The sequence below is a fragment of the Melopsittacus undulatus genome, chromosome 4 (genome assembly GCF_012275295.1).
Source record: "Melopsittacus undulatus isolate bMelUnd1 chromosome 4, bMelUnd1.mat.Z, whole genome shotgun sequence".
NCBI lineage: Eukaryota > Metazoa > Chordata > Aves > Psittaciformes > Psittaculidae > Melopsittacus > Melopsittacus undulatus.
The window spans coordinates 671,652-698,095 of NC_047530.1; the positions used below are offsets into that span (position 1 = coordinate 671,652).

The 26,444-nt window shown below is 41.9% G+C and overlaps 1 protein-coding gene across 1 annotated transcript; it reads left to right on the top strand.

The window, feature by feature from the left end:
- Window positions 1–215: 215 nt before the first annotated feature.
- Window positions 216–26,444, top strand: BUB1B (BUB1 mitotic checkpoint serine/threonine kinase B). The gene is made up of 23 exons (XM_031045158.2): window positions 216–353; window positions 740–893; window positions 2,399–2,458; window positions 2,681–2,825; window positions 3,632–3,828; window positions 3,921–4,099; window positions 4,205–4,398; window positions 6,308–6,402; window positions 9,004–9,230; window positions 10,069–10,178; window positions 11,495–11,592; window positions 11,871–11,923; window positions 12,949–13,033; window positions 13,407–13,509; window positions 14,175–14,461; window positions 15,362–15,552; window positions 17,901–18,050; window positions 18,220–18,332; window positions 18,604–18,765; window positions 19,439–19,581; window positions 21,522–21,693; window positions 21,840–21,946; window positions 25,903–26,444. The coding sequence occupies exons 2-23, from the start codon at window positions 751–753 to the stop codon at window positions 26,093–26,095; spliced, it is 3,207 nt and encodes a 1,068-aa protein (XP_030901018.2). The 5' UTR covers window positions 216–353; window positions 740–750; the 3' UTR covers window positions 26,096–26,444.

Sequence of the window (26,444 nt, forward strand, 5' to 3'; positions counted from 1 at the left end):
GGAGCTCGCTCCGACTCATGGGGGGCGGGGTCTGGGCGCAACCAATCAGGAAGCGCGTAGCGCAGGAACTGGCCAATGGGGAGGAGGCTGGCGACCGTTACCGGTTTGAATTTTGAAGGGGGCCGGTACTGGTTTTGCCGTTACCTCACGGGGCTCCGCGGGACCTTCGCTGAGGGAAGGGGCGGTCGGAGGAGGTGAGCGGCGGTGAGCAGCGGTGAGCGGCTTCTCCTCACGCTCGCTGCTAACGGGCAGCCTGCACCGGAGGGGGAAAGCGCCTCTCATCCCCGCCGGCCATCGCCTCATCGCAGGGTCAAGACTCGCCTGTGCTCCCAGCCTGCTGCAGCTACTCTGAGGTGAGGAGCCAGAGGGGCCTGAGTCGGTTTATGGTGCTGGCCGGGTGCCCATCGCCGGTCTTTGAGGGGGTGGTAGCCGAGGGGAGGGAAGGGAGCACGCAGGTGGGGGGGGAACGGTTTAATCTTAGTAGTCTTTGCTGCTAACATCACCTGCCTGAGGTTCCTGGGTGTAAGGAAGTGTTCCTTGTAGTTGTGACCTGTCTGCCTTGTAGTTCTCATGAAGGGGAGCTGTGTGTGCCCAGTTGCCTCTAGAGGATGGGGACCTGAGCGTTGTGCTGCTGGCTGCACAGAGAGCGTAATTTAATCGGCTAATTAAACCAGCTCTGCTGGATCTCGGTTTAGTCCCCTCCTAATGACTCACTTCTGTGTTGTTTCTGTCCTTAAAGCAGAGGCTGTCATGTCACAGGACTGCAGCGATGAGTGGGAGCTCAGCAAGGAGAACGTGCAGCCTCTGCGGCAGGGCCGTGTCATGTCCACCCTGCAGGAAGCCCTGGCTCAGCAGGAGACCTCCATCCACACTGCTGTTCAGCTCAAGAAACAGTGAGCTGGGTTTTGACACCTTTCCTCTCATCTTCCTGCTTCCTCCTCCTGTTTTATTGTCTTATTTAACTGCTGATTTCGTAGGCATTAAGTGTAAAAGAACTGAGGATAGTCCGTGCTGCTATTACACTCGATGTCCTTAGGACTAATGCTGTGGGTGTTATACAGTAGAGTACTATTTGTATGCTTGTAATAGCATTCACACAGGGAGATTCAGCTGTGTACTTTTAAATGTACTCATTAATTAAAATACTTAAAGGTTACAAGGAGGAGAGTGTGTTTGTTTGGTTTTGGTCTTTCTTATAGTATTCTATGGCAACAGAGTGGTTTTTAGGAGGTAATTATTTCCTACTATCAGAATGTAGACACAACACAGTTATCTCTATGCGTTGTCTGTATTGGAAAGGCTGAATGGGCAAAGTCAGCTTGTCTTGCACACAATATTCTATGGATACAGCTGTATGACTTCAGGGAGCATCTGTGTCCTAAAGCTATTCAATTACAGTTGTATTGGCTGGTGCTCAAATGTGCATGCCCTGTGAAGGCCAAGTTGACTTTGTGAAGAGTCTGTGTAGCTGTGTCTGTACTATGTTGTCAGAATTGGAAGGACTGGTGCTTGTCGTGCTGAACCATGTGGGTGATTTCCTGCCAAGTCAGCAGTGTCTGTGAACACTTGTCAGACGGATCTGGATGTATTTTTATGGAAAGCCATAGAATTATTATTGTATAGGGATTTGCAAGAGGGTTTGTCTGACTTGATTTATGCTTGTGAGGTGTGATGATTGACCAGAGCCTTCCAGTAAGAAGGACCTGGGGAGCTCCACAGGATCAGTTCAAAGCCAGTGCTAAACACAAGCTACTGTTCTTATCTAACTCAAACTGCAAGGTGTTTTTCTGTCTCAGTGTGCTTCTTGAGGGAGAAGTCATCATATTACAGGGATGGAATGATGTACAGGAGTTGAAGAATGAGACAAAATGATGGCTGTCAGTCTGGCCACGTAAATGTGTTTTCACTGTGTTCTCTGGTACAGTTGTATAGTTGTCTATCATCAGGCTTCTCCATCTGTGTGTGTGTTCCAACCTCCTTCTATACTTAAAGAAATGCTTCATGCAGAAATTAACCTTCACAATATATCTGTCGACTAATAACAGTTCATAACAGAACATTCTGTCAAGGGAGACTATATAAGCTTTGTGAGAGTAAAAATTCTTGGGAATAACCTTTGGAAAGATGCATATCTATTTTTATTAAATAATAATACATTTCCCAATACTTTAATTTTGAAGAAGGGTGAAAAAGTGGGTTTTTTGGTGGGGTTTTTGAATTATTTTTTCAATTATTCTGGTATCAGTGAAAGCTCAAGTCTAAATATATGCTAACTCAGCCTTTCTTTTAATACACCTACACAGTGGTATAAGTAAGAGTGAAGGTTTTAGCTTACAGTGTAGAAAATGTCTCTGCTTTTATACACCTGTATTTATTGGATTCATGTTTTCTTTTCTAGGGAGTTTGAATCTGAAATCCGATTTTACACTGGAGATGATCCATTGGATGTCTGGGATCGGTGAGTTCCCTTTTGTTTCAGAAGAAAGAGTAAAAAGGTCAGATACCCTTGTAAAATTTTGGGGAAAATATTCTAGTTCAATAAGATAAGATTTGGTAACAGGTTTTTTATGTTGTTTCAGTACTATGCCTGATTGTTTTCTAAATCTCCACATGTTGCACAGAAACAGAAGCCTTGTATTTTACTCGCAACTGACTTCCTATTTATATATCCCATCTGTAGGTACATCAAGTGGACAGAGCAAACCTTCCCCCAGGGTGGAAAGGAGAGCAATCTGCCTGCATTACTGGAAAGGGCAGTGAAAGCTCTGAATGAACAGAAACAATATTATAAAGATCCCCGTTATCTTAACCTCTGGCTCAAGTTTGTAAGTGTTTTGTTAATATTTTGGGTGCCGCTTTTTCTTGGTATTATGTCATGTGTACACAGTTAAGCTGGTTTTTGTAACAACAGAGTCAAAATATATATTGTACAACTAGTCAAATATCAGAAGTATCTGTAAATGTTGTCTGCTCCTGAATTCCACTTCTCATTTTCAATAAGATATTCAGTACTTTTTAGGGCCATTCAGTTTGGACAGCTAGAAAATCCACAAATTTTGTTTTGGAAAGCTAGTGTGAATGAATAGAGCTTGATTATGTAAGGATAAAAGTTATTTAAAGAGCCCTTTCAGATGCTATATCTGTCCTACAAGGTATTTCAATTTCTGTCTTGTATCCACATCCTGTGTTTAAGCAAAACCAAGCTGAGTGTGGTCTGGTCTTGCCCTGTCTCTTCGTTGCTATAGTTTATGTTGTTCTTGTCTTAAAGCAGCTTTTCTCCAGGGTTAGGTTCCTGAGTTCATTTACCATTTCCAAAACTAAGAAATATGTTGTACTTTGTCTAAAGCTAAAATAACTATTGGGAATACTAGCACAATAGAGTTCAATCATAGAATTGTATCAGATAAAAAATGACTGACTTCAGGTATGTAGGCTAAAATGAATGGATTGGTAATGTTGACAAAGGCATACAGACAGTCAGGTTTTCCTTGTTACTGTTCTCCTATTGAATCCTTTTCCTTAGCCTTACGTGCTGTGTATGTCCTGACCTTACAGCTGCTCCTGTAAGACTTGTACTGAAATTGGAATCTCTTGCAGTTCTCCAATTACTGAAATAGTTCACTTGTTCCAGGGAAATTACTGTAATGAGCCCTTGGATCTGTACAGTTACCTCCACAGCCAGGAAATTGGCACAACACTGGCACTACTCTACATCACATGGGCAGAAGTACTGGAGGCTAGAGGAAACTTTAAGAAGGCAGATCTGATACTCCAGGAAGGCCTTCAGCGCAAGGCTGAGCCTTTGGACAGGCTCCAATCCCATCACAGGTAAGCTTACAGCTAAAGCGAAGAGGTCTTACATGCTTCCATGGATCCCTGGTGCAGTGAAGCTGATGCTGACCTCTCCAATATCCTCTCAGGCAGTTTCAGACCCGTGTTTCTCGTCAAACACTACTGGGGCTTGAGGAAACTCCTGATGAAGAAGAGACAGGTCTCCTGGGAGCTGCAGAACCTCAGAGAACCTCACTGGCAGATCTAAAAGGCAGGGGGAAGAAAAAAGTGAGAGCTCCAATCAGCCGAGTAGGAGATGCTCTTAGAGGTATATTCAGTTGCTGAGGCAACATATTATTGGGAGAGTTGCATCTCTTTGTGGGGTTTGCATTTGAGTTTGATAGTTAACTTGCATAAATCTTTTGGCTTATAGCCACCAACCAGACCAGAAGCTTCCAGACTCCAGCTTCTCAGCAGCTTCCCAGCAATCCAGGTTTTGCTGTGTTTGATGAAAATTCAGCTTCTGGACCTGAGATTCCTGTTCTGACACCCCAGAAATGGACAGCCCCTCCAGCACCAAGGGCCAAGGAGAATGAATTGAGTGCAGGACCTTGGAACTCTGGCAGGGTAAGGAGTCTCCAAATGGACTGGCAAGAAAGAGGGAAGTGTAAGCTGATGACTTCTGGTCCCTGAGATAAAAGTCATCTTTCTCCTTTGCCTGGGGTTTGTGTCTATTTGTAAGTGCAGATCTTCTGAGCTTTTTCCTGAAGAATCTGGCTATGTGTAACCTATTCAAGCTTAGCAAGCTGATCTTGCTGGAGTAAGTTTAAGAACTTCTCTAGCGTTGTTATATCAAGAAATTATAATTCTTGCTAACAAAGTAATTGGTGGAGATGGTCTGCGTGTTTGGAGGGAAGACAATACTGAATTTAAGAGGGAAAACATTGGCCAAAGAAAGGGAGAGAGAAGCCAGCCACTTCTTAATTCTGGAAGAAGGAAGAGTTAAATTTGTATCTAAAATACAACCCAAAGGAAGAATTTGTTGTCTCTTCATATGAAAATAAGGCATCTACAGCATTCTGTATGTGTGTTTTAAAGTGCATGCAAGCAAAATGGGAGAGTGGAGATCAAAGGAATTGAAGAATTACTGTATCAATGGAATATTTATCTTGACAGTAGGGTGACAGAAAGCAGGTTTCAATGGTTTAAGCTAGTGCTGGAGACATGAAAAGAAACAGTTGTGCTAGAGGTGCTTAAGCTGTTCTAAAGAAGTGGTCCAAGATATTATCTGAAGGAAATGAATCCTATAAAATTACTTGTTTCATAGGCTCTTAGGTAACCCCCAGTGTTCCCCTGCTCTTTGTAGATTAGAGGACAAGAATAGAGACAAAACATTTTTCATCATCTGATTAAAGACTTGTGAATACAGAAGTTGTCATAAGTGAAGCTTAGAAACAAAAGCTAGGATGAAGTGAGGGAGGCAGATGGCTTGGAATTCATGAAACTCCAGGAATAATTATTACCAGATGCAGAGCAATTTCATGAAGTGAATGGGAAAGGTCAGAAAGCCACAGGTTTAGTTTAGCTGAGAAGAATGAGGAGGAGGAATTACCAATGTGAAATTTCTTTTATCAGTTGCCTTGTTTGAGCTGCTTAACACATTCATTCTGGTCTCCCAATTCTTCCATATCCTTTTAATGTCTGCCCTTAGAGTTGTCTCCGTTCCCCCTGTAATGAAATATATTAGATTTGAATTAAAAATAAAATAGATCTGTAACTAGCAGAGAGCTGAGGATGTTCAATGCCTCTTCACTGAAGCGTGGTGCTCATTCTGGTTTCTATTACAGTCAAAGTATAATGTTTTCTGAATGCTTGAGATACTGAAAGCTGCACAGAAGGAAGAGGCTTCATTTGGCCATCTTCACACTGGCAGTAAAAGGGAACAGTTTGAAAACTGGCAGAGAAAAGTCAGTTTATGAAATATTCTCAGCATGTCACTTCTACTTAAGAGTCTAGAGGAATAGTCAGGTGAGAGCAGCATGGTCTCAGACTAAATTCCATCTGCCTTCTCTCAAATAATGGACCACAGAAGTTAAGGGGGTTTTGTGGTGTTGGAATGGCCTCTTGAGAGGAAAATTGAGAAGTCTGGAGGCTCTTGGTGGCCAGCAGAAGGAAGTGTCACAAAACTGGGGCAGCCTTGGCTGAAAAGTGAGTACCACATCTGGAAAACAGACAAGAGCAGCAACCAAGAGTCTCAGCTTGACCAGCATTCCCTCAGAAACAGCAACTAGGTACTGCTGAGGACATGCAGGAGGCCTGTGTCTTGCTACTTCAGGTGCTAGGGTTCAGCTGATGGTCTGCAACTGTTTCTGTGTCAGTAGAATTAACCTTGGAAAAGTCTATCAGGTCTAATGTTTTTAAATAACAGAACCTATGAATGATCCAAACCAGGTAAAAAGGGAGATTCAGAGTACAGAGGAACGTAGAGTCTAAAGATAAATCTTTAAGCTGTTAACATTGACTTTTCCTTCCCCAGCGTCCTCGCAGCAGTGTGAATTCTGGTCCAGAAGTGTCCTACCCACTACCCAGTTTCACCCCGTATGTGGAAGAGTCAGCTCAGCTACAAGCCATGTGAGTCTTTGCTTCAGTTTGCAATGGGGATCGCATTTGAGATTATCAAAGCTGCTTTGAAAACTTCTGACTCATTTTGCCAAGTAGTAAAGTCTCTAAATCTGCAGGAACTTAAAGATTTGTCAACCTGGAAACTTTGTGCTTTAGCAGGTGGGAGAGACTTTAGTAGAGGATGCTTAAGAACATGGGAAGCTCCCAATGACCTGGCAATGTGAGCTTGTAGCCCCGCACCCCCCATAGGCAGCAGGTCGAGGGACAGGATTCTCCCTCTGCTGCTTTCTGGGGAGACCCCTCCTGAAATTCCTGTGTCCAGCTCCGAGGCAACAGCACAAGAGGGATGTGGAGCTGTTGGAGTGAGTCCAGAGGATGCTACAGAGCTGCTGTGAGGGCTGGAGCAGCTCTGCTCTGGAGCCAGGCTGAGAGAGCTGGGCTGGGGCAGCCTGGACAAGAGAAGGCTCCTGAAGGGGAGACCTGAGAGCAGCTCCAGTGCCTAAAGGGGCTACAGGTAACCCGGAGAGGGGCTTGGGACAAGGGCCTGTAGGGACAGAACAAGGACAATGGCTTTAACCTGACAGAAGGGAAATGGAGATGAGCTCTTAGGCAGAAGCTCTTCCCTGTGAGAGCAGTGAGGGGACTGGCACAAGGTGCTCAGAGAAGGAATGACTGCCCCATCTGTACGCTGTTCAAGGCCAGGTTGGACACGGGCTTGGAGCAAGCTGCTCCAGGGAAGGTGTCCTTGCCTGTAATAGGGGATTGGAACTGGATGATCTTTAAGTTCCCTTCTGAGCCAAACTCTTCTGTGACTCTGTGATTCTATGATTTGACTATTGCTGCTCATTATGTGGAAGCCTGTATCATATTTATATATACTAATTATTTTAATAGCTTAACTCAGTATGTTTATATGAAAACACAGTTATCTCTCTTAGGGTACTGTTTGCTATGAAAGCAGCCCCAAAGTGAGAGAAGCTTACTGCTGTTTTCCTGTACTTTGCACTCGCATCTATCCAGAGTTTTAGTTTGAAACAAGCTCTCCAGGTTTCCATGACAACAGAGTTGCTTAGGTCATGGACAAGTTTGCTGGTTTGCCTGAAATTCCCTTCCTGCTAGTGCAGTGCTCACTGAAATGCTGCTAAATCCCAGGAGATGCTCTGTGTTAGAGCAGATGAAAATGCATTAATTTGCAAAGCTGCTCCCCTTTTTTGTGGCTGCTGATGGCTGTAGAATACACAGGTTCTTCCTAGGATAAAAATTGAATGCTTGCTGTTACAGCCAGCTTTCAGGGCTCTGCATTGTATATAATCAAAGAACAGTACAAGGTAGCTAACAGCATGGATTTTTCCTTGTGGGTTTTGTATGCTGTATGTGGACTGCAGAATAGCCCTGGCTAAGAACATGCTATAAATACAGCTTAAGGATATGCAAAGTAAGTTTCTGTCTAAGCTATAACACTTTCTTACTCCTGAAAGTCAGTGATGCCATGGAATCTCTTGACATGCTGGTCTCTCAGATGAAAGATTATTACTTACAGAAGGCAGCACCTTTATACCAGGGAAAAGGAAGGAGTGGGTGGGAACTGTGAGTATAGTTCTGAATTAGCTGGAAGCAACTTGAGCAGAGAGTTTCCATGTAGTTTTATCCATGTAGCTGAAAGTTTAAAAGCAGCTTATTTTTCTGCCTTTGAATGCATTTCCTCATGATGTCCCATGGTCACCAAATCAAATCTGAAAGTGTTGGATTGAAGCTATAAACATGATGCAAATTATGCCATCAGTTGTCATCAGAGATTTGGGTAGAAGGACCCTGGAGTGATCTTAGTAATAAACTCCCACTCACACAAGAGAAGCTTTAAAACATACCCACCCATTAGCCTCCTAATCTCCCCAGTAATTTAGGGCTGTGAGTCTCTTCACATGCAAAACAAACCAGATGTCTTGGAACTGTGCACTGTGCTTTCTTCTGAACTAAGTATTTACCCAAGCCACATTTAACACATATTTTGAAGGTCAGTTGTTTAGATCATCTTTTATGGAGGTACAGATAATTGGTGGAGCCATCTGGATTACTGGTATGTATAAACCTACAAATTCTGGTTTCTCTGCCCTGAAACTGGCTGTAGCACTTTTGAAAGCACTTTCAAGCTAAGGAGTTGACAGCTAACTATTCCTTCCACTATACAGTGATGGGCTTTTAGTGTGTTCATTTTTTGTAATGAGGCACTTAATTTGTGTTGCTCAGCATGCAAAACATTCTGGTTGAGAAAAGTTCCCCCCCTTATTGCATCTTAAGTCTTCTCTTTGTGGCTTTTTTTCTTCCCCTCTTAACCAAAAATGCCAGGCTTAATCTAGTCCAGGATCTTCATTCTTTTAAGTCAAAGAATCATAGAATCATGTAATGGCTTGTGTTGGAAGGGAAAAAGCTCCTCCAGTTCCAACCCCCTGCCATGGGCAAGGACACCTTCCATTAGAGCAGGTTGCTTCAAGCCCTGTCCAGCCTGGCCTTGAACGCTGCCACTATCCTGCAATTAGCTTCTGAGATTAGCTGTATTCTCTCTTATGCTTGCTTCTCTGTCATACAGTGATAATAACTGTGTGTTTTCAGGACTCCCTGCAGAATTGAACCCAGCATAAATAGGGTTTTAACTGCTCGCAAACCTGAGAAAGAGGAGGATCCACTGCAGCGAGTACAGAACTATCAGCAGGATACTCAAGAGAAGAAAGAGATGGTGATGTACTGTAAAGATAAAGTTTATGCTGGAGTTGAAGAGTTTTCTTTGGAGGAGATCCGAGCTGAAATCTACAGAAAGAAAGCAAAAAATAAAACTGAAGGTATGCTTCAAAATGGGATGACATAAAACTTTCTGGGGTGGAATCATCAAGTTGTATTTACTGCTATCAGCATAAAGCTGTTGTAGGCTTAAATTGTAGGTTTAAACCAGAAGTAGTGTGTGTCTTTTTGAACTAACATAGTAGAATACAGCAAACTGTTAAACTTGCTAACATGTAGAGAGAAAGGAATGTTCAGCCAGTGGGGAAGGAACATCATGGTACTGATAACAACTAAAGAGACAGTAAATAATATCAGGGATGCCAGCCTTCAGGATAGCAGAGTGGCACCCAATGTGGAGTAAGACTGAAACAAGGGAAGCAAGGAGGTATCAACTGCTAACTTAGCACTAGGACCCTGTGAGCATGCACAAGCACTGAGGTCATTCAGTAAACACAGTGAGGAAGACTGTTGGTGACCACCAGAGACCCTCACTCAGCAAGAAAGTGCATGCATAATTAGAATGCAAATACTATAATTAGTTCTTGGAAAATCTGTGAATATGCATGGTATGCTAAATAGGTGGCTGCTGTGAGCAAGTAATGGGTGTGCTCATCTTGTGTGCCCAGAGTAAAGAATGCTGCTTTCTAAAACTCCAAATTGAGTCTTGGAGAGTTTCTCTGACTGACTTCTATGGTAAGACTGTCTCTTATTGCAGCTGCTATTCTTTTTTTACTGGGGCAGTTATTTAACTCTGAGGTGTAACATGTCTGACAGCTTCACATGTAAATATGAAACAGGGAAAGAAACTAGAGGGTTTAGCACCTTTAAATGTAATTTAGGCTTTAGACACAGATGGCATGTGGAATGTGTTGTGCCATATAAGCTTTTCCTCCACAGAGGAGGTGCAGGCCATAGCACAGGAGATGAATGAAATACAAAGGAAAATTGAGGAGCTGGAGAAGAAATTAAAGAAGAAAGGTGATGAGCAGCAGCAACCATGTGAGCAGGTATTGCCCTCATTGAATTGTTCTTTTCCAAATAGCTACTCTTAAGTAAAAGTACAGAAGGAGGAATAATACCTGAAATGGTTCTCTGTGTCTCACACTTGTTAAACTTTTGGAAGGATGTTTCAGTGTGCTGTACACATACATCACTGAGTAAATGAATGCTCAGAGAAGTAATTCTTTTCTTGTCCCCACCCTTGTCCCCAGGCCCTATCCTTTCACTATAGGAACGTAAATCAAAGACTTTCAGTTTTGCATTGTTACAAGTGTTATTTAACAACTGGACAAGATCCCTTATGCTAAGGTATAAAGTCCTGAATTTTGGTAGTAAAGTTATGCCAAGTGCTTAAGGGCAAATTGCTCTTTCTTAAACTCTCTTAATGGGTGGCCTCCTTAATATAGAGAATCTGTAGTGCGAGAGAAGCTGGAACTAAGGAAAGGAGTGAAGGGTTGTAAAGTGGTGTGGGGTAACCCCAGTAGGCAATTAAGCATCACCCAGCCACTTGCTCACTACCCCTCAGTGGGATGGGGGAGAGAATTGGAAGTGTAAAAGTGAGAAAACTCCTGCATTGAGATGAGGACAGCCCAATACATAAACCAAAAGCTGTCCATAAAAGTAAAGTAAAATAAGAAGTTCATTATCTGCTTCCCACTGCAGCCATATGTTTAGCCATTTCTGGGGAAAAAAAGCAGGGCTTCATCATCATAGGTAATGGTTACCTGGGAAGCCAAAAGCCATAATTCCAAACATCCCCCCCCCAATCTGGATTTTATTGTTGAGCACGATGTAGTCCAGCATGGAATATTCCTTTGGTCACTTGAATCCAGCTGTCCAAGCCGTGTCCCCTCCCAGCTTGTGCAACAACAGTTTTCTTATAGCTTGCAGATATCAAGTGAAAGTTAATTATTTAAAGCTTTTCCTTTTTCCCAACTTCATCAGTTGTGCTAATAAAGCATCTTCTCCTTCTCTCTCTCTCTTTGCTCCCTACTTCCAAAACAATGTCTTAGTAGGAAACACTTTAAATAATGAAATACAAAGCATGAATTTAATACAAATTATGTAACTGCTCACATATGTCTTAGTTGCAGTATAACTAAAGTCTCCTATAAAAGTTTTATATGGCAAAGAGTAAAATGATGCATTTTAACTACACTAAGCAGAAGAATTGACTTCATGCAAGTAAAGAAAGTACAAATAAAAGTGGCTGAAGATCACCAAGGCTTTAACAACCTACCCAGAGTTATCACAATGTTGGAACCTTGTTGTGTGGCTTGGGCTTCCATCACGCTGGAACCAAAACACAGTTTTGTTTCTACAGCCACCGGAGGCAACTGAACCTTCACCTCCTTTGGGACTGCAAGGATTTACTCCATCCAGTGCAACAGAAGTTGGGGAGCAACAGTCTCAGCTGCAAAGGTAATACATGATTTTCTTCGCCAGCAATGAGAATGTGTGGTTATGAGCAACATGGACCACGAGCAGGCCATTTCTGCAAGCAGAATGGAATACATCCCTCAGCATCAGCCTGTAACCAGGAGCAGTAATCTGTCTTTATGTGGTTTTCTGTTATTTGTCTGAAGGATCTTAACTTTTCCCAAGTAGCAGTGTCAGCTTGTCTTGCCTTTTCACAAAGCTTACTTATGTTTTGTAAAGGTGTGTGAAATACAAGCAGCAACTTTGTGTCTCCTTCACAGTGAATTCCAGGTCTCTGAAGATGCTCAACTCCAGAAACCATCTTGTTCTGAGGGTAAATATTTACTTTTTTTTTAACATGAAGGAGAAGGCCATGCTAAAGGAATTGCTTTTTCATATGAATAACAAGATTATAGAATTGTAGAATAGTTAGGGTTGGAAGGGACCTTAAGCTCATCCAGTTCCAACCCCCTGCCATGGGCAGGGACACCTCACACTAAACCATGGCACCCAAGGCTCTGTCCACCCTGGCATGGAACAGTGCACTGATGGAGCATTCACAATCTCCCTGGGCAACCCATTCCAGTGCCTCAGCACCCTCACAGCAAAGAATTTCTTCCTTAGATCCAATCTAAACTTCCCCTGTTTAACTCATTACCCCTTGCCCTGTCACTACAGTCCCTAATCAAGAGTCCATCCCCAGCATCCCTATAGCCCCCTTCAGATACTGGAAGGCTGCTATGAGGTCTCCATGCAGCCTTCTCCAGGGTAAACAGCCCCAACTTTCTCAGCCTATCTTTATACAGGAGCTGCTCCAGCCCCTGAGCATCCTCGTGACCTCCTCTGGACTTGTTCCAACAGTTCCATGTCCTTTTTATGTTGAGAGCACCAGAACTGTACACAATGCTCCAAGTGAGGCCTCATGAGAGCAGAGTTAGAGGGGCAGGATCACCTCCTTCACCCTGCTGTCATGCTCCTTTTCATGCAGCCCAGGATACAGTTGGAACAAACTAAACCTAAAAGTCAAGGTGGATTAGGAGAATGAAAATGAGAATGTGCTAGTGGTACATTTGACCACATCTGAGAAAAACCTGAGTGTCTGGGGTCACTCTGCAAGGGATGTCACGCTGTATGTCTTTTTGCAACATCCTACTAGGACTGGTATTTATAGGGCTGTGCATTAAAGGTTTACAGTACCATTACTTACATGCTTGTGGAAACCTTGCTGGTTTGGTTTAGTGTGAAGAGCCCTTGCCCATGGATGAACTGGATGATCTTAAAGTCCTTTCTAAACCATTCCATAATTCTATGAATTTATGATTCTGTGATTAAATAGAGCCTCTTGGTTTTCCTTTTCAGATGTTGGTCTCCTTCCCCCACAGGATCCTCCTACATTTTTCACCATATTTGATGAATCCTCTACTTTGGCAAATCAGAATATGAGGTAGAAGTATTCAAGTTTTAGATTTTAAAGGGAGAGAAACTGAAGTATCAAACCCCTATGCATAGCACCTGAAATATTGCCCAATTTCTTATATGTATGTGGGGTGGCTTTTTTGTTTATTGCCGTATTTCATTGCTCTGCTTGGTAAGTCCATGATGAGGAAATACTCTCCTGTTGTTTCTTCCCACTTAAAGCTATATAAGCTGCTATATAAACTCTCTTCACTCTGGAGAGCTGTATGCATTGCGCATTACTGATTGTTCTGTAGCAGAAAGTGATAGATTGAAACTGTTGGTAGACTTAAATCTTGAGAATCTCTGTTGAAGATCAGAAGCTCCTCCTATAAGTATTTAATGGAATGTCACTATCTTAGCTGTTCAACAGATTGTGCACAGAAAAGTGCCCGGCACCCTCTCGCTGTTCAGAAACCTCCCGATTCCCTGCCTGCAAAGGAAAACATGTCACCAGAAGCCTCTGTAAGGAAACAATTTCTTTTATAGCAGATTTCCTGTCATAGGGAAAACCAGCATAGAATCCTCTACTGTTGAATTGAGTGAGATTGGCTGGACTGACGTGATGTGCCACAAGCAAGGATGTGCAATTCTTGTCTGGCATGGCAATTCTCGAATTGGGTGATGTTCAGGTTATGCTGGAAGCTTCATGGTTTTATTAGGGTTTAAGGTGGCCAATACACCCAACTGTATAGTTCTGCTTTACATGCTCTGTGTGTCTTTGATGCCCAGCATTTTAGTAAATAATTTAATGGTTGGTCTTGGTCTTAAAGATCTTTTGAACTTTGATTCTCTAATTCTATATGTTCTATGATTCTAATAATGAGTTTGTAATGGAACTGAAATAGACATCTGCAGTGTTCAATACTAAGTAGCCTTTAGCAGTTCATAGCAGCTCTGGAGTGCTCCAGAGGGTAACAAAGCTACGCTTTCTAGTTGGGGAAAAACTGTGCAGTTACAGTGAGGGTTTAATGACTCAATGAGCAATGGAAGTAGAGGCTGTGAAGACTGAGTGCCAGATCCATGTTGAAAGGTGCTGGGATGGAAGAAAGGGGAGAGAATTGTTCAGCTTTTAGATGGAAGGAAGATTTGACAGGAAACTTTTTCACTGTCTTTCTGCTTTCTTTCAGGATGAGCTGAATGGAATCGAACCTTTGGCTGAAGATGCGATTGTGACAGGTTCCTACAAGCACCAAACAATATGTGCCAACCCAGAGGACACGTGTGACTTTGTTAGGGCTGCCCATCTGGCTTCAACACCCTTCCATGGAGTGGTAGCTCAGAGAATCCCAGATCCTGGTTTCTCCCAGAGTGTCCTGAAGGAAAACTGTCCAGCAGCTAAGAGCACACCCCCAAATCAAGAAATGCTTGCGTGTGAAGAAGTGTACAGTGAACCTCTGTGTGTAAATAAACTGAGGTAAGTAACAGCCAAGTATCTTAAGACCCTTTTCCTGTCTTTGGTTGTGCTTTTACTGTTCTGTTGTTGAGGAAGCAATTTCCTGCAGACATCAGGATATACTGAGGACAGTAATTTCTCTAGCTCGGGGTCCATTTTGCCTCAAGCAGATTTAGGAGGGAATAAAAGCCTACTTGGCTTTCCAGCCTTACTGCTGCAGGACTTAACTCCATGCTTTTCCTACCAAATACATTGCAAAGAAAGTAATGAACACATTCTGGTTTTGGAACCAGAGATTAAAAGCAGACTCATCAGTTCCTTTCCTACCTGTGTGCTGCTGTCATTTTTTTAGTCTGTAAAATGCATTTGGTGATTATGGCTTAACTTCTACAGAGGAGAGAAGCTGGAGAGAAGGAAAAAGCCTGTCAAACAACCTCCTGTTTCTTACTGTAAAGGAAAAAGCATCCGTTAGGTTGTGTTTTCTCAATTTAGAGCAGTTTGGTTTGCTAGCTCTTGGTGTGGACACATACAGACTATGCTGAAGGTATTTGCTTACTTGGCAAATTTCTTGATTATGAATGGAAAGAAAGAGCAAGAGTTATTTTCCACCCAACTCTCCACTGCTTTTAAAAGCCTTGTAGGTCTGAGTTTTGGCTGTAGAGTAAGAAACAATATTTCTTTTGTTGTAGCAGTTGTATTTAATAGGAGAGAAGATAAAATTAATCTGTAGATTAAGATTCTGAGTGTAAGCCATCAGCTAAAATGAACTTCTGACATAACTATTGCTTTACACTAGGGTAGGAAAGGACTCTGTGCTGAAAAAGGGACATGGGGTGCACCGCATCCTTTCAGAATCATGAGGCTGGTGTTGTCTTGACATTGTATCTTCTGCATATCTGACTAACTTGCCTTCATTTACAGCCCAATTATGGAAGCAAGCCTGGAAGACACTCGCTCATCAGGTGGTTCTGTTTCGTCAGTATCATCTCTTTCCTCTGTTACACAAATATCTACTATGAAATACCTGAATATCCCTCAGAAACTGGAACTTGCTCACAGCTTGCCTACTGAAACGACTGCTGATTCTGGAGGGCTCAGTGAAAACACTAGTGGTTAGTATGAAACCGAGTTGAACTCACAACAAAGAACATGTAACTGTTGCTAAACTATGGTGCTTTTCCCGTTTTTAGTATGTCCTGTTCTGCTTTCTGTGTCTTTCCTGTTACTTTGAATTGTGACTAAACTTGTATCTCTATTGGCAGAGCAGCAATGAGGTGTTCAGTGAGCAAAAGCTATGAAAATAGAAAAATTACATCCAAAAGATGTCAGTATTAAGGTGATGGAGATGTTCCTTAAGGTATTCAAGCAGGGGCTGTGTAGGTGTAATGAGATTGAATTCTGAAGTAAAAACTTTGGGCTGGAGAAGGCTCAGGAGGGACCTTATTGCTCTCTACAACTGCCTGACAGGAGGATCTAGTGAGGTGGGGTTGTTCTCTTCTCCCAGGGAACCAAGGGATGGGACAAGAGGAAATGGCCTCAAGCTGTACCAGGAGAGGCTTAGACTGGAGATTAAGAACAGTTTCTTCCCCAAAAGTGTTGTCAGGCACTGGAACAGGCTGCTCAGGGCTGTGGTGGAGTCACACCTGAGGGTGATATTAAAAGATGTGGATGTGGCTTCTGGGGCATGGTTTAGTGGTGGCCTTGGCAGTGCTGGGTTTATGGTTGAACACAATGATCTTGCAGGTCTTTTTGAACCTAAACAATTCTATGACTGGACATTAGTGAACCTCTAAGACAGCTTTCTTTTGTCTTGATTGTTTTCTCTATAATCATACTGTGTTCTGGTAAGTGCCACACTGAAACAGATGAATATGAATTTATAGGACTTATAGTGATAGTTGAACATTTGGCTTTATCTTTGCATGCTTAACTTTGCTGTAAACTATCATGCTACTTCACAGTATTTCTTTTTCCCTATTGAAGGAAAACAATACTGATATTTAAATAGTTCATGGTTTGGGGTTTTTCACTCTTTCTAGCCAAACATACTAGTTTCTCTCTTATAAACCTTTATATGACAGTTAAGAAAGGAATGGTCATGGAAAGCCTTCAAAATCTAGCCTGTAGAATTAGGTTTGCATTGAGTGATGGTTTTCAAGGTGTTTCATCTGCTTTAACTCCTTGGGTTTGGTTTATGATATTTTCATTAGAATTGTGCATCTGATGGAGCATGCTTGAGACCTGGAATGAAAATATGATTAGGAGAAGTGTTCTGTCACTGACAGAGCTGGAGTACTTTGGATAGCTCTTACACTCATTTTCTTTATCATATGCTCTAATCTTTAGAGCAAAATGGAAAATCTTTACAGATTCTTTTCAGGAAAAAGCATTTCTTCAGATGTTTTAATGGTCTTAAACTTTTGATCATTCCTGTTGCTTTAACTTTCTGCAGAACTCCCTTAAACTGCAGTGATAGGACAAGGGGTAATGGGTTCAAACTTAAACAGCAGAGATTTAGACTGGATCTAAGGAAGAAATTCTTTGCTGTGAGGGTGCTGAGGCACTGGAATGGGTTGCCCAGGGAGGTTGTGAATGCTCCATCCCTGGCAGTGTTCAAGGCCAGGTTGGATGAAGCCTTGGGTGCCATGGTTTAGTGTGAGGTGTCCCTGCCCATGGCAGGGGTTGGAACTGGATGATCTTAAGGTCCTTTCCAACCCTGACTATTCTATGATTCTATGATTCTCAGCCTGGAGGTAATGATTCTACCGAGGACTCCTTAATGCTGCATAGTTCTGCTGTGGTTTACTTTGCCTGCTCATTTGAGAGGAGCACCTTTCTGGCCACCTTGTACAGATGAACTCACCTACTGAAGGATTTTCTCTGTTCTGGCTATTATGCAGAAAGATAAACCCAGATCTACATGTAATTATTTTATGCATCTTCCAGGAGATAAAAGCCATTAGATTGTTATTATTTCAGTCAACAGCAGAGTTGGAGCCCTACTTTGTTTTCCTTTTCTAATGTAAATTCTCTGCTGTACTCAGAGGAGTAAGTTTTAATAAACCTCTTCATTTAAAAATCACAAACCAATCACTTACTCTGGACATAGAGTGTTCATTTGCCCAATGAGTTTGAATTCTGCTGTGGCTGAGCAGACTTGCCTAATAGAAATCAGAGCTTGCTCTTGTGAAAGAGAACATTTTGCATGACACCAGAGTAGAACCATTGAGACTTCAGAGGAGATGGTCTGTAAGGTTCTTCCAGAGATGAGCATTCTGTTCATTTCACAGCACAAGAAGCTATTGGAAAGAGATGAATTGACTTGCTGGAAGGTGATGCAGTAAATGAGTATGCAGATAGAAAGGTTCCAAGATTTAAATTATTTTTTCTTGACAGATATATTCACCACAGAGACTCAACACCTGGTTTCAGCTCATCTCTTTCTATTACTTGTCTTTAGTAGGTGATGATGCAACTCAGATCCTGTGGAGCGCTGAACAGCGTAAGAAGCTTTTAGATCCTATGCCAGAATCACTGACTGCTTCTCCTTATTTCCATCTGGAGACTGGCCCTCTGCCTGTCATGGAGCTTGAGAAAGATGTTGAGCTAGGTGGGTATGGCAGAACCACAGTGCAGGGGATCTATTTGTGTTCTGCTTGCTTCGAAATATACTTCATGTCACCCTCACTCATTTTATGTGGTGTAGATGGGGAATAACTTGAGCATCCTGGGTACGTGTGTGTGCTGTGACAGCTCATGAATGTAAACTTTCATAACAGGGAATGACACATACTGCATCAAGTGGGAATATTGGACCAAGGAAGAAAACAAGATGTTTTTTGCCATTCCAGCTAACATTCCCCAGTTGGATGCAAAGGGATTTGCAATAAAGGTAACACATGATGGTGTTATGCAATGAGTGTGAAATGTTAGAATCTATTCAGCCAATAGAAAATAAAATGTGGCAGATTTTGTCTTAATTTCTGAATTCCATGCATGAAACTTGTTACTTCAAGTCCTCTTTCTCATTGTTTGTATAGATCAAAAAATTCTGCCTGTGGAAAATGTCATTTTTAGTAAAGTGAGGAGGAAAAAAAGAATGAAGATGAGCAATTTTCACTTTATTCCAAAAATAACTGTTCTTCTTCTGTGCCTTCTTCTAGGTGTATTCTCAGCCCATACCTTGGGATTTTTATATCACCCTTCAGTTACAGGAGCGTTTGAATGCTGACTTTGACCAGAACTTCAGTGAGAACTGTTGCTGTTACCTGTTCCAGGATGGCTGTGCTGTTTTGCACAGGGATATCAATCGCTTCACACTTGGGGTCAGTACAGCCAAGGAAACTGCAGGTGTAGATGATGTGAACTATTGCATAGGTTCTATTAGTGAGTTGTTTGTCATTATGCTTATTGAAGATGAGTTCAATCCTGCAGTCTAGATCCTCTGCCTTGTGCTTTATCTGTATACAAGTTAAGAGTGTCCATTATAGCCATAGTTGGAGCTGTTTTCTCCTTCATGGATCCTGTGCTTCAGAGTCAAACCTGAACCAATTTTTCCTGTTTTCTTTATTCATGAGTGATAAACAACCTGAGCCAAGAGCCACATGTTATTCCACAACTGTGGCTGCACCTAAAACTCTTGTTTAACTTGACATCTATCAGTGACTTACTATAGTCTGCTATAGTAAGGTTGCAGTGTCTTGCTGAAGGATTTACATTTCAAGTAAAGCAATGATATTTTGTGTTGTTGGATATAAGTAGGATACAAATTAAATAGTGATTTCAGTCTCCTCTTGATCTTTTGTCCACTTCTGAGTAACAGTGTCTCCTAAGAGCTCATTCTGCTTCTAATTCTGGCTGGGCTGATCATAGGCAAAATCTGATTATACTGAATTTGGGGTAGGACTGTTATCTCTGTACAGATGTAAGGGGAAAAAAGGTGAGCTATAAATATTTCATCTAAGGCATAATAGATACATGTTTATTCCTTCCTTTCAGGATGTTATCCGTGGCTCTAAGACCATCACAGAGGAAGTTATCCTACTGGTTGTTTATAATCTTCTTGGTGTGGTAGAGAAGCTCCACAATGCAGAGATTGTCCATGGAGATCTGAATCCAGATGTGTTCTTTCTGGGAGATAGGTTTGTCTCTTTGAATGGGGAGATATAATATTCACTTTGGCTACTTACTGTTCTTGTAACTTCCCCTCTTTAGCTGGGGAGCTGGTATTGCAGACCAGGGGTTTTAGGCTGCAGTGTGTCCTGAAGACAGTGAAAACACTTTGCTTAGGAATTAACCTTTTGTGTTTATGTCTGTGGAAATAGTACACAGTGATGTTGGGAAACTTACACTAAGAAAGTGGTTTTGCTGTTGCCTGTGTTCTCAAGTCTCTACTTTAGCAGTGTACTGGATGTTGGCAATTAATTTCCCTTCTGGTTGTATGAAGCTGAAACCCAGGAGATTAGAAGACAAAAGGCAGGTGGGGCTGGAATATCCAGGCACTCTGCAGCAGATCACTCACCCTCCACTACAGTCCAGCTTGTAACATGATGCACAGATCTAGCTTTCTTCTCCAATCAATTTCCCATAGTATGTTATCAGAGTCACATATCCTTTGGAATGTGATCTGTGAGCTGAGCGTGGGAAGACAGGAGCTTTTAATGTCTAGTGATTCAGATAGAATTCCATTAGAAGAAATTCATTGTTCTTAGCCTTCACTGATAGATTAAAAATAGCTATTAACTTGAAATTACAGTCATCTAACATGTATAGCAAATATATTCTACTTATATTTTATTTATAGAATTCATTATATATATGAAATATATATATACTATATATAATTAACTTACAAAATTACACACATGTACTACTGAAGTTCTAATACTTTCTTCCCACGCCCCAATGGACTGTCTTGCCACAGCCCTCAGGATCCTCTTTTGGAAGTCACTGATCTAACAGGGTCTGATAGGCTTGGATACTTCCTGCTGGATTTCTCTGTAGTGGATACAAACCACAATAAACTGCAAAAAGGGGGGATAATGCATAAACTATCCTGGGACAAGTGCATAGTCTATGTGCAGTGCACTGTCGTCATACAGATCATACAGCACCATACAGATGCTCCCCACTGCCTTTCCTGTTTGTCTTTAGAGGCAGGAACTAAGGAAGGTTTATAAAAAGCTTAATTCTTTCCTGTATAAGTATTCTAAGATCTTGAAGGAGAGGGAGAGATGATAAAGGTATGCTATTCTGTTCTACCAACTAAGTTTTGGATACCTGACATATCAAAACAACATCATCCTTAACCTTTTAATGCTTCCCCATTGCTTACTCTGTGTCCTGGCTTCAGCAGTAGCATTTTTTTCTCCTTCTTAGTAGCTGGTGCAGTGCTGTGTTTTTGACTTTCTGCCTGGGAACAGCGCTGATAACACAGATGGTTTTAGTTACTGCTCAAATGCTTGGTTTGGCCAAGGACTTTGTGAGTCTCATGCTCTGCCAGGGAGGAGGGGAAGCCGGGAGGAAGCAGAGACAGGACACCTGACCCAAACTAATGAAAGAGGTATTCAATACCACAGCACGTCACGGCCAGGATGTAACTGAGAGTTACCCAGAAGGGCTAGTTCACTGCTCGGTCAGGCTGGGTATCGACGGGTGGTGTTGTATTCTCTTCCCTTGTTATTTCCCTTATTATTATTACTGGTGGTAGCAGCAGTGATTTGTGTTTTACCTTAGTTACTGGACTGCTCTTATCTCAACCCATGGGAGTTACATTCTTTGGATTCTCCTTCTCATCCCTCTGGGAGCCATGGGGGGATGAAGTGGGACAGTGAGCGAGCAGGCTGCATGGATCTGAATTACTGACTGCACTTAAACCACCACAGAGATACTGGTATGATCTCTAAGCTCCAGGCTGCCACCTGGTTCTTCCCCATCTGGGGGTAGTGCCTTCAGCAGTAGTTCTTAAGCTAACCATCAGAGGGGAGCATTGACATGGCAAAGCCTCACCTGCACTACACTCACATTTCATTGCATAAACTTTGTTAGGTTGTCTTATGCTTCATTTGCTCCCTCTGCTCAGGATCTGTGATCCATTTGCTAACGAAGAGATGATGAGAGCTCTGAAGATAGTGGATTTCTCTCAAAGTCTGGATTTGAGATTGCAGTCTCGAGTAAGCTTGTCCAACAGCTTTCCCGTATCCCAGACTCCTCATGGACAACAGCTTCTGGCAAAGTGTCCATCTCTGTACCAGGTGAGTTTGTATTTAGCAGGACATCTTAGTTTCTGTGTTTCCTTTACAAAATCTCTTCTTTTCTTCACTTATATTTTGCAAGTGCTGTGGAAAGCTCTGATCTATAAATATTGAATGAAGAAAAATACTGTTTGCTGTGATTGCAGGTAGACTTGGTTGCCATTGCAGATATAGTCCATTTGATGCTGTTTGGGGATCATATCCAGGTCTATCAAGAGGATTCCATCTGGAAAATCAGCCAAAATGTATCCAAGTAAGTCCTTTAGCAGAGGAGACTGCTGGTAAAGAGACTTCTAACTTCCTTCAATTCCTTTACAAAGCTTAGAACTCTGAACTTAGTGTTGTTGTTACCAAAAGCATTGGTTTTGTGGGGAGTGAAAATTTGAAGCTATTGGATGTGTTCCTTCTATAGTAGCTGTAGTACTATGTAGGAGACAATTTTAAGCTGCCTCTGGCCTAACAGTCTAGGTAATACTACTTTGCTTTTTCTATCCTTTCAGACCAGACTGCTCTAGTCTGGTTTCACTTGTTAGACCAAGCTTGGAGAAGTTTCTAAGTGGGTGGATGGTGAGGAGGAAAAAAATTACATGAGCCTGTTGCTTTAGATATGGAAATTACTTTGTGTTCCTTCTTTTTTCAGTCTAGGCTATGTTGAAGGGCTGCTAAGACTGATGCTATGGTTGAGTCTGTAACACTTGCAGAAGGAGCATACATGCACAGGAAGGAAAAGAATTTAAGTACTTGTATAATTTGTGTGTGCAAGAAACTTCTTTTTGGAAGCTGCTCTTTATCTTCAGGTGTTAATTTCTGCTGTTCTCCCTTAGCAACATGTTTTGTCTCTAAGGCTACTCTGCCTTCATCTCACCTTTGTTTGTTCTCAGATGAAACACTTGCCCGTTTTGTTAGTCACATCCTGCAGAATTTTCTGCCTTAAGGTTTCATAAGGATTTTCCAGAACACTCTCTTCATTCCAGAAGCTACTTGATACCTATCTGCATTTAGGTATATTTACATATCATGGTGTAGCAGCTACACTCACTGTGTGGATGTACTTCTGTAACCATTGCTTGAAGAAAACCTACAGTCAGGGGGTTGTCCAGTTCCCCACCAACCTGCACTGCTTCCACCTCCTAGTTTGTTGCATCCAACAAGAAGCATCTCACCTTCTTAAACTGTGCACAGGGAAAGATGCTTTCTTCTTTACTGGCCATATGTTTTCCTACTACAACCATGTTAGAAGGCTCTAGTAGGCTTCTGCTGTGCACTAACTACATGCACTGTACTGTACCTCGTAATTTTGGGGTTTGCTTCCAATCAACTTACAAGACTAAACTGTGAAGAACAAAATCACAAAGGGGATTGCCCTCTGAAGAGATGAATATCAATGACTTACAGGTTGGCAGTAAATACATATTTTATGCCACTTTTGGTTTAGAAACACTAAAGAAAAGGCAACTAAATCATTGATGGAGATTAATGGGTCATAGTAGTGACTCTTTGAAAGGTACTTTGAAAGGCCTTTGCTCTCTATTGACAGATAAAATAACATTCCATATCTCTGAGCTATGTAAATCTGACCTGCACTGAAAAATAAGACTCCTGTTTATTTATTTCCATCAGAACAGGATCTGATATTAATGATATTTGGGTTAGAGGAGCAGGTTTCTGGTAAGAGTTGCCTTTTACTTTAAGTATTGTTTATTCTACAAGTGATTACATTGAGCTGCTGTAGATCAAGGGCCTGAATTGAGAAGGTAGGAGCAGGCTGTTGGGGACCAGATCAGGATGTGGGTATGGGAAAAATAGCCTGGATAACTTGAAGCAAGAGGAGCTGAGTAACGTGTATAGTAAGTCTAAGTTTGGAAGGATAGGGAAGAGATCAGTTGGAAGGGAATTCTAATCCAAGCTGTGGATGCTGGACTGAATGGGGACTTGAGTAGAAGGGGAGTAAGACCTTAGAAGAGCTTCAGGAGCCTAAGGAGGAAGAAAGCAGAGCCTGGCCATGGGTTCTATGTGGCTGGAACCAGGCTCTAAGGGCTCATTGCTTTCTCCAGTACATCAGTGTGTAACTTTGCTTTGGAGTTGAGAGTACAAATTAGGAATTTCCATTTTCCATCCTGTCATCTTCTTCACATCTGAAGGCATCATAGGCTTAATATTAATCTTCTGTAGTTCTTTTTCAATGTCAAGAAACTCAAGACCTGCTACAGGTGCTTTAATTACACGTTGTACTGAAGTATTAGTATAAATGAGGCATTTCTTTACATGAGAGTAAGGTATCTGCACTGAATCTTCTTTTCCCTTCGAACACAGATCTTCCAGTGTGTCTGGCTCTTATTAAATTACATTTCCTCCAGTCAATTTGAAGCTTTCAATAAACTCTCAATCTCTGACAAGCAAATTCCCTGCTGCAGGAATCTTCATCCTCCAAAGGGGGCTGCACAATGAAGCACTGCCCTGTGAGGAGAGTCAGCTGATGGATAATACTCTTGTGTTTTATACTTCCTATAGAGTGACACTCTCAGCACCTGCAGAGACACAGGACTCTTTCCTGTTGCTTTTAGTAATCCTACTTTTCTCTGTAAAGCTCATGATAGTAATATCCCTTCTGCTATAAGTTCTCTTCGAGTGACTTGTAAAGTGGTTTGGGAGTATTTTTTGTTCCTTTAGGAGTTGGTTTGGGTTTGAGTGTTGCATTGAGGAGATAACTCTCTTAAAAGAATGGTATGAGGGTTTAGGCAGCGATAAGTAGAAAGAAGGCTTCTTGCTAGAAGGGTGACTGGTGTCAAATGTAACAACCACGACCACTTTATGTTAGGAAAGCTTTACAAAAGAGCCTTAATTACTTTGAAGCATTAAGCACATTTAAAGATGGAAGCATGACTGGTAGAGCCACTGCTTTTACCACCAGTTCAACAGAATACCAAAACAGTGGAAATTGCAAGGCAGAGCACAAAGTGGTTCTTCTAGAGGCACCCAGTAAAGCAGAACCCACTGATGGAATGAATGCAAACACTTACTCCCTGTAGTAAGTACTCCTGGAAAGGCAAAAAGTGAATTATGGTCAAGTTTCTCCTTTCATCTTTAAGCATTGCTCTAGGGTTGACACCCCATTTTTCAAGAGAGGAGGTTTTAGCATGTTGCCATTATTAAAGACAGCATTTGAAGGTTTTTCAGCTCCAGAGGTGTTTCTATTTTCACTATAGTATTTTTGGGAAGCTTCATCTGTGGAGGCTTATGTGAGGTACTATATAGAAGCTGTGTTTGAATCTCTTTGTCACTCATAACTCCTAAAACATCTTTACCAACCTTTAACCTCTTCTACTTTGCCTCTTACTTGTCTAAGTCCATGAGGAAAATGGCCTCAAGTCCTGTATACTCTTAGTTTCTTGGTTAGGTTCTATATGACTTCATCATTCTTTTAAACATGAGTTTAATAGTTCAGGCCAGCTGCCTTCTGACTGCTGCTGCTGTGTCTGTGAGTCACACAGCAGAGGCAGATAACGTCTTCAAAAGCCCCTGTGACTCTTAGCTTGAGGGAGGAAAGCGCTTCAGTAGTCAGCAGCAGTGTGGTCTATGGACTTCAGTGTGAGGCTGAAGAACAAAGGGTTAGCTCTGATATCACTTTTCTGATACTTTTCATACTGTAATGAGTCACTTAACCTTTTTATTCCTGTTGTGTGGGTATATGGGAGAGGGGATTTATTACTGTTAATTGCCTTTGAAATGTTATCTCTATGAGAGCTCTGGCAGATGGAAGGCAGGGAATAAAGACAGTAAAACTGGCTGTAAACCCCTTTTCTTGTTTTCTTTTGCAGCTTTCCTTTAATATTGACCTATGAACTTAGCTTGTAAATGGGGGAATAAGAGGTATCTCTACTCCTTATGCAGGAAAGGAGCCTGCCAACTCTGGTTCAAAGAGTGCTCTTGATAACTCCTTTGTGATAATGGTCAGGCACACTAGAAGAGGCAACCAAACCACTGGTTTTGATATCTCTGTGGCATAGCCCACTTAGTTACTCTCCAGAATCCTACTGGAGAAAGGGACCTACACGTATAAACTTAGCAACACACTCCTGGTTTTCCTTTACATTTACTCATGTGAGTGAAATGATGACTTCAGCCTTCCTTCTCCCAGCGTGTTTAGTGCTGAATATAAATGGAAACCTTGACGTGTGTTATCCTGTTTCACTGCTCTGTTTGTTTCAGGACTTCTGACAGTGATTTCTGGAGTACACTTCTGGGAAGAATGGTGAATGCAGATGGTAAGTCCACAGTGCCTCTGCTGAGGGCGTTAAGAGAGGAAATAAGCAACATGTTTGACAGCAGCTTCCAAGAACGACTTTGTGAATCCTTAGCTGAACTGGGAGAGACTCTTGCAGAACTGCCTGGGAATTCCTAGAGGTCAAATCCATTTTGTGTTAGAGAGGAATTTGTTGGTAACTTCTTATTTATTTTCTTCCAAGCATGAACAGTGATTGTAGCTGGCTCTGCAATGCTTCACATTGGACATGCTAAAGACTGGTGATGTTGCATTAGTGCACTGATAGCCTCCTAAGCCTGCTCTGTGAACTGGTCCATGTCTGACCAGTTTGCCAGAGAAAACTGGTTGGCGCAACTGTCCCTTCCCCTTTCTGTATAGTCTAAGAATGTGTTTAATACCTGTTCACACCCCAATCTCTGAAATGTCTTTGCCTGTGTTTAGTTGGTCTTTTAATCAGTGGTTTTATAAATAAAGTTGTATTGTAATA

What these genes read in the sequence shown, in the direction of transcription:
- BUB1B (XM_031045158.2), top strand. Translation starts at nt 751, where the DNA reads ATGTCACAGGACTGCAGCGATGAGTGGGAGCTCAGCAAGGAGAACGTG. An exon ending in AGCAAAAAATAAAACTGAAG is followed by an intron (nt 9,231 to 10,068) that starts GTATGCTTCAAA and finishes TTTCCTCCACAG; the next exon opens with AGGAGGTGCAGGCCATAGCA. An exon ending in ACATGTCACCAGAAGCCTCT is followed by an intron (nt 13,510 to 14,174) that starts GTAAGGAAACAA and finishes GCTTTCTTTCAG; the next exon opens with GATGAGCTGAATGGAATCGA.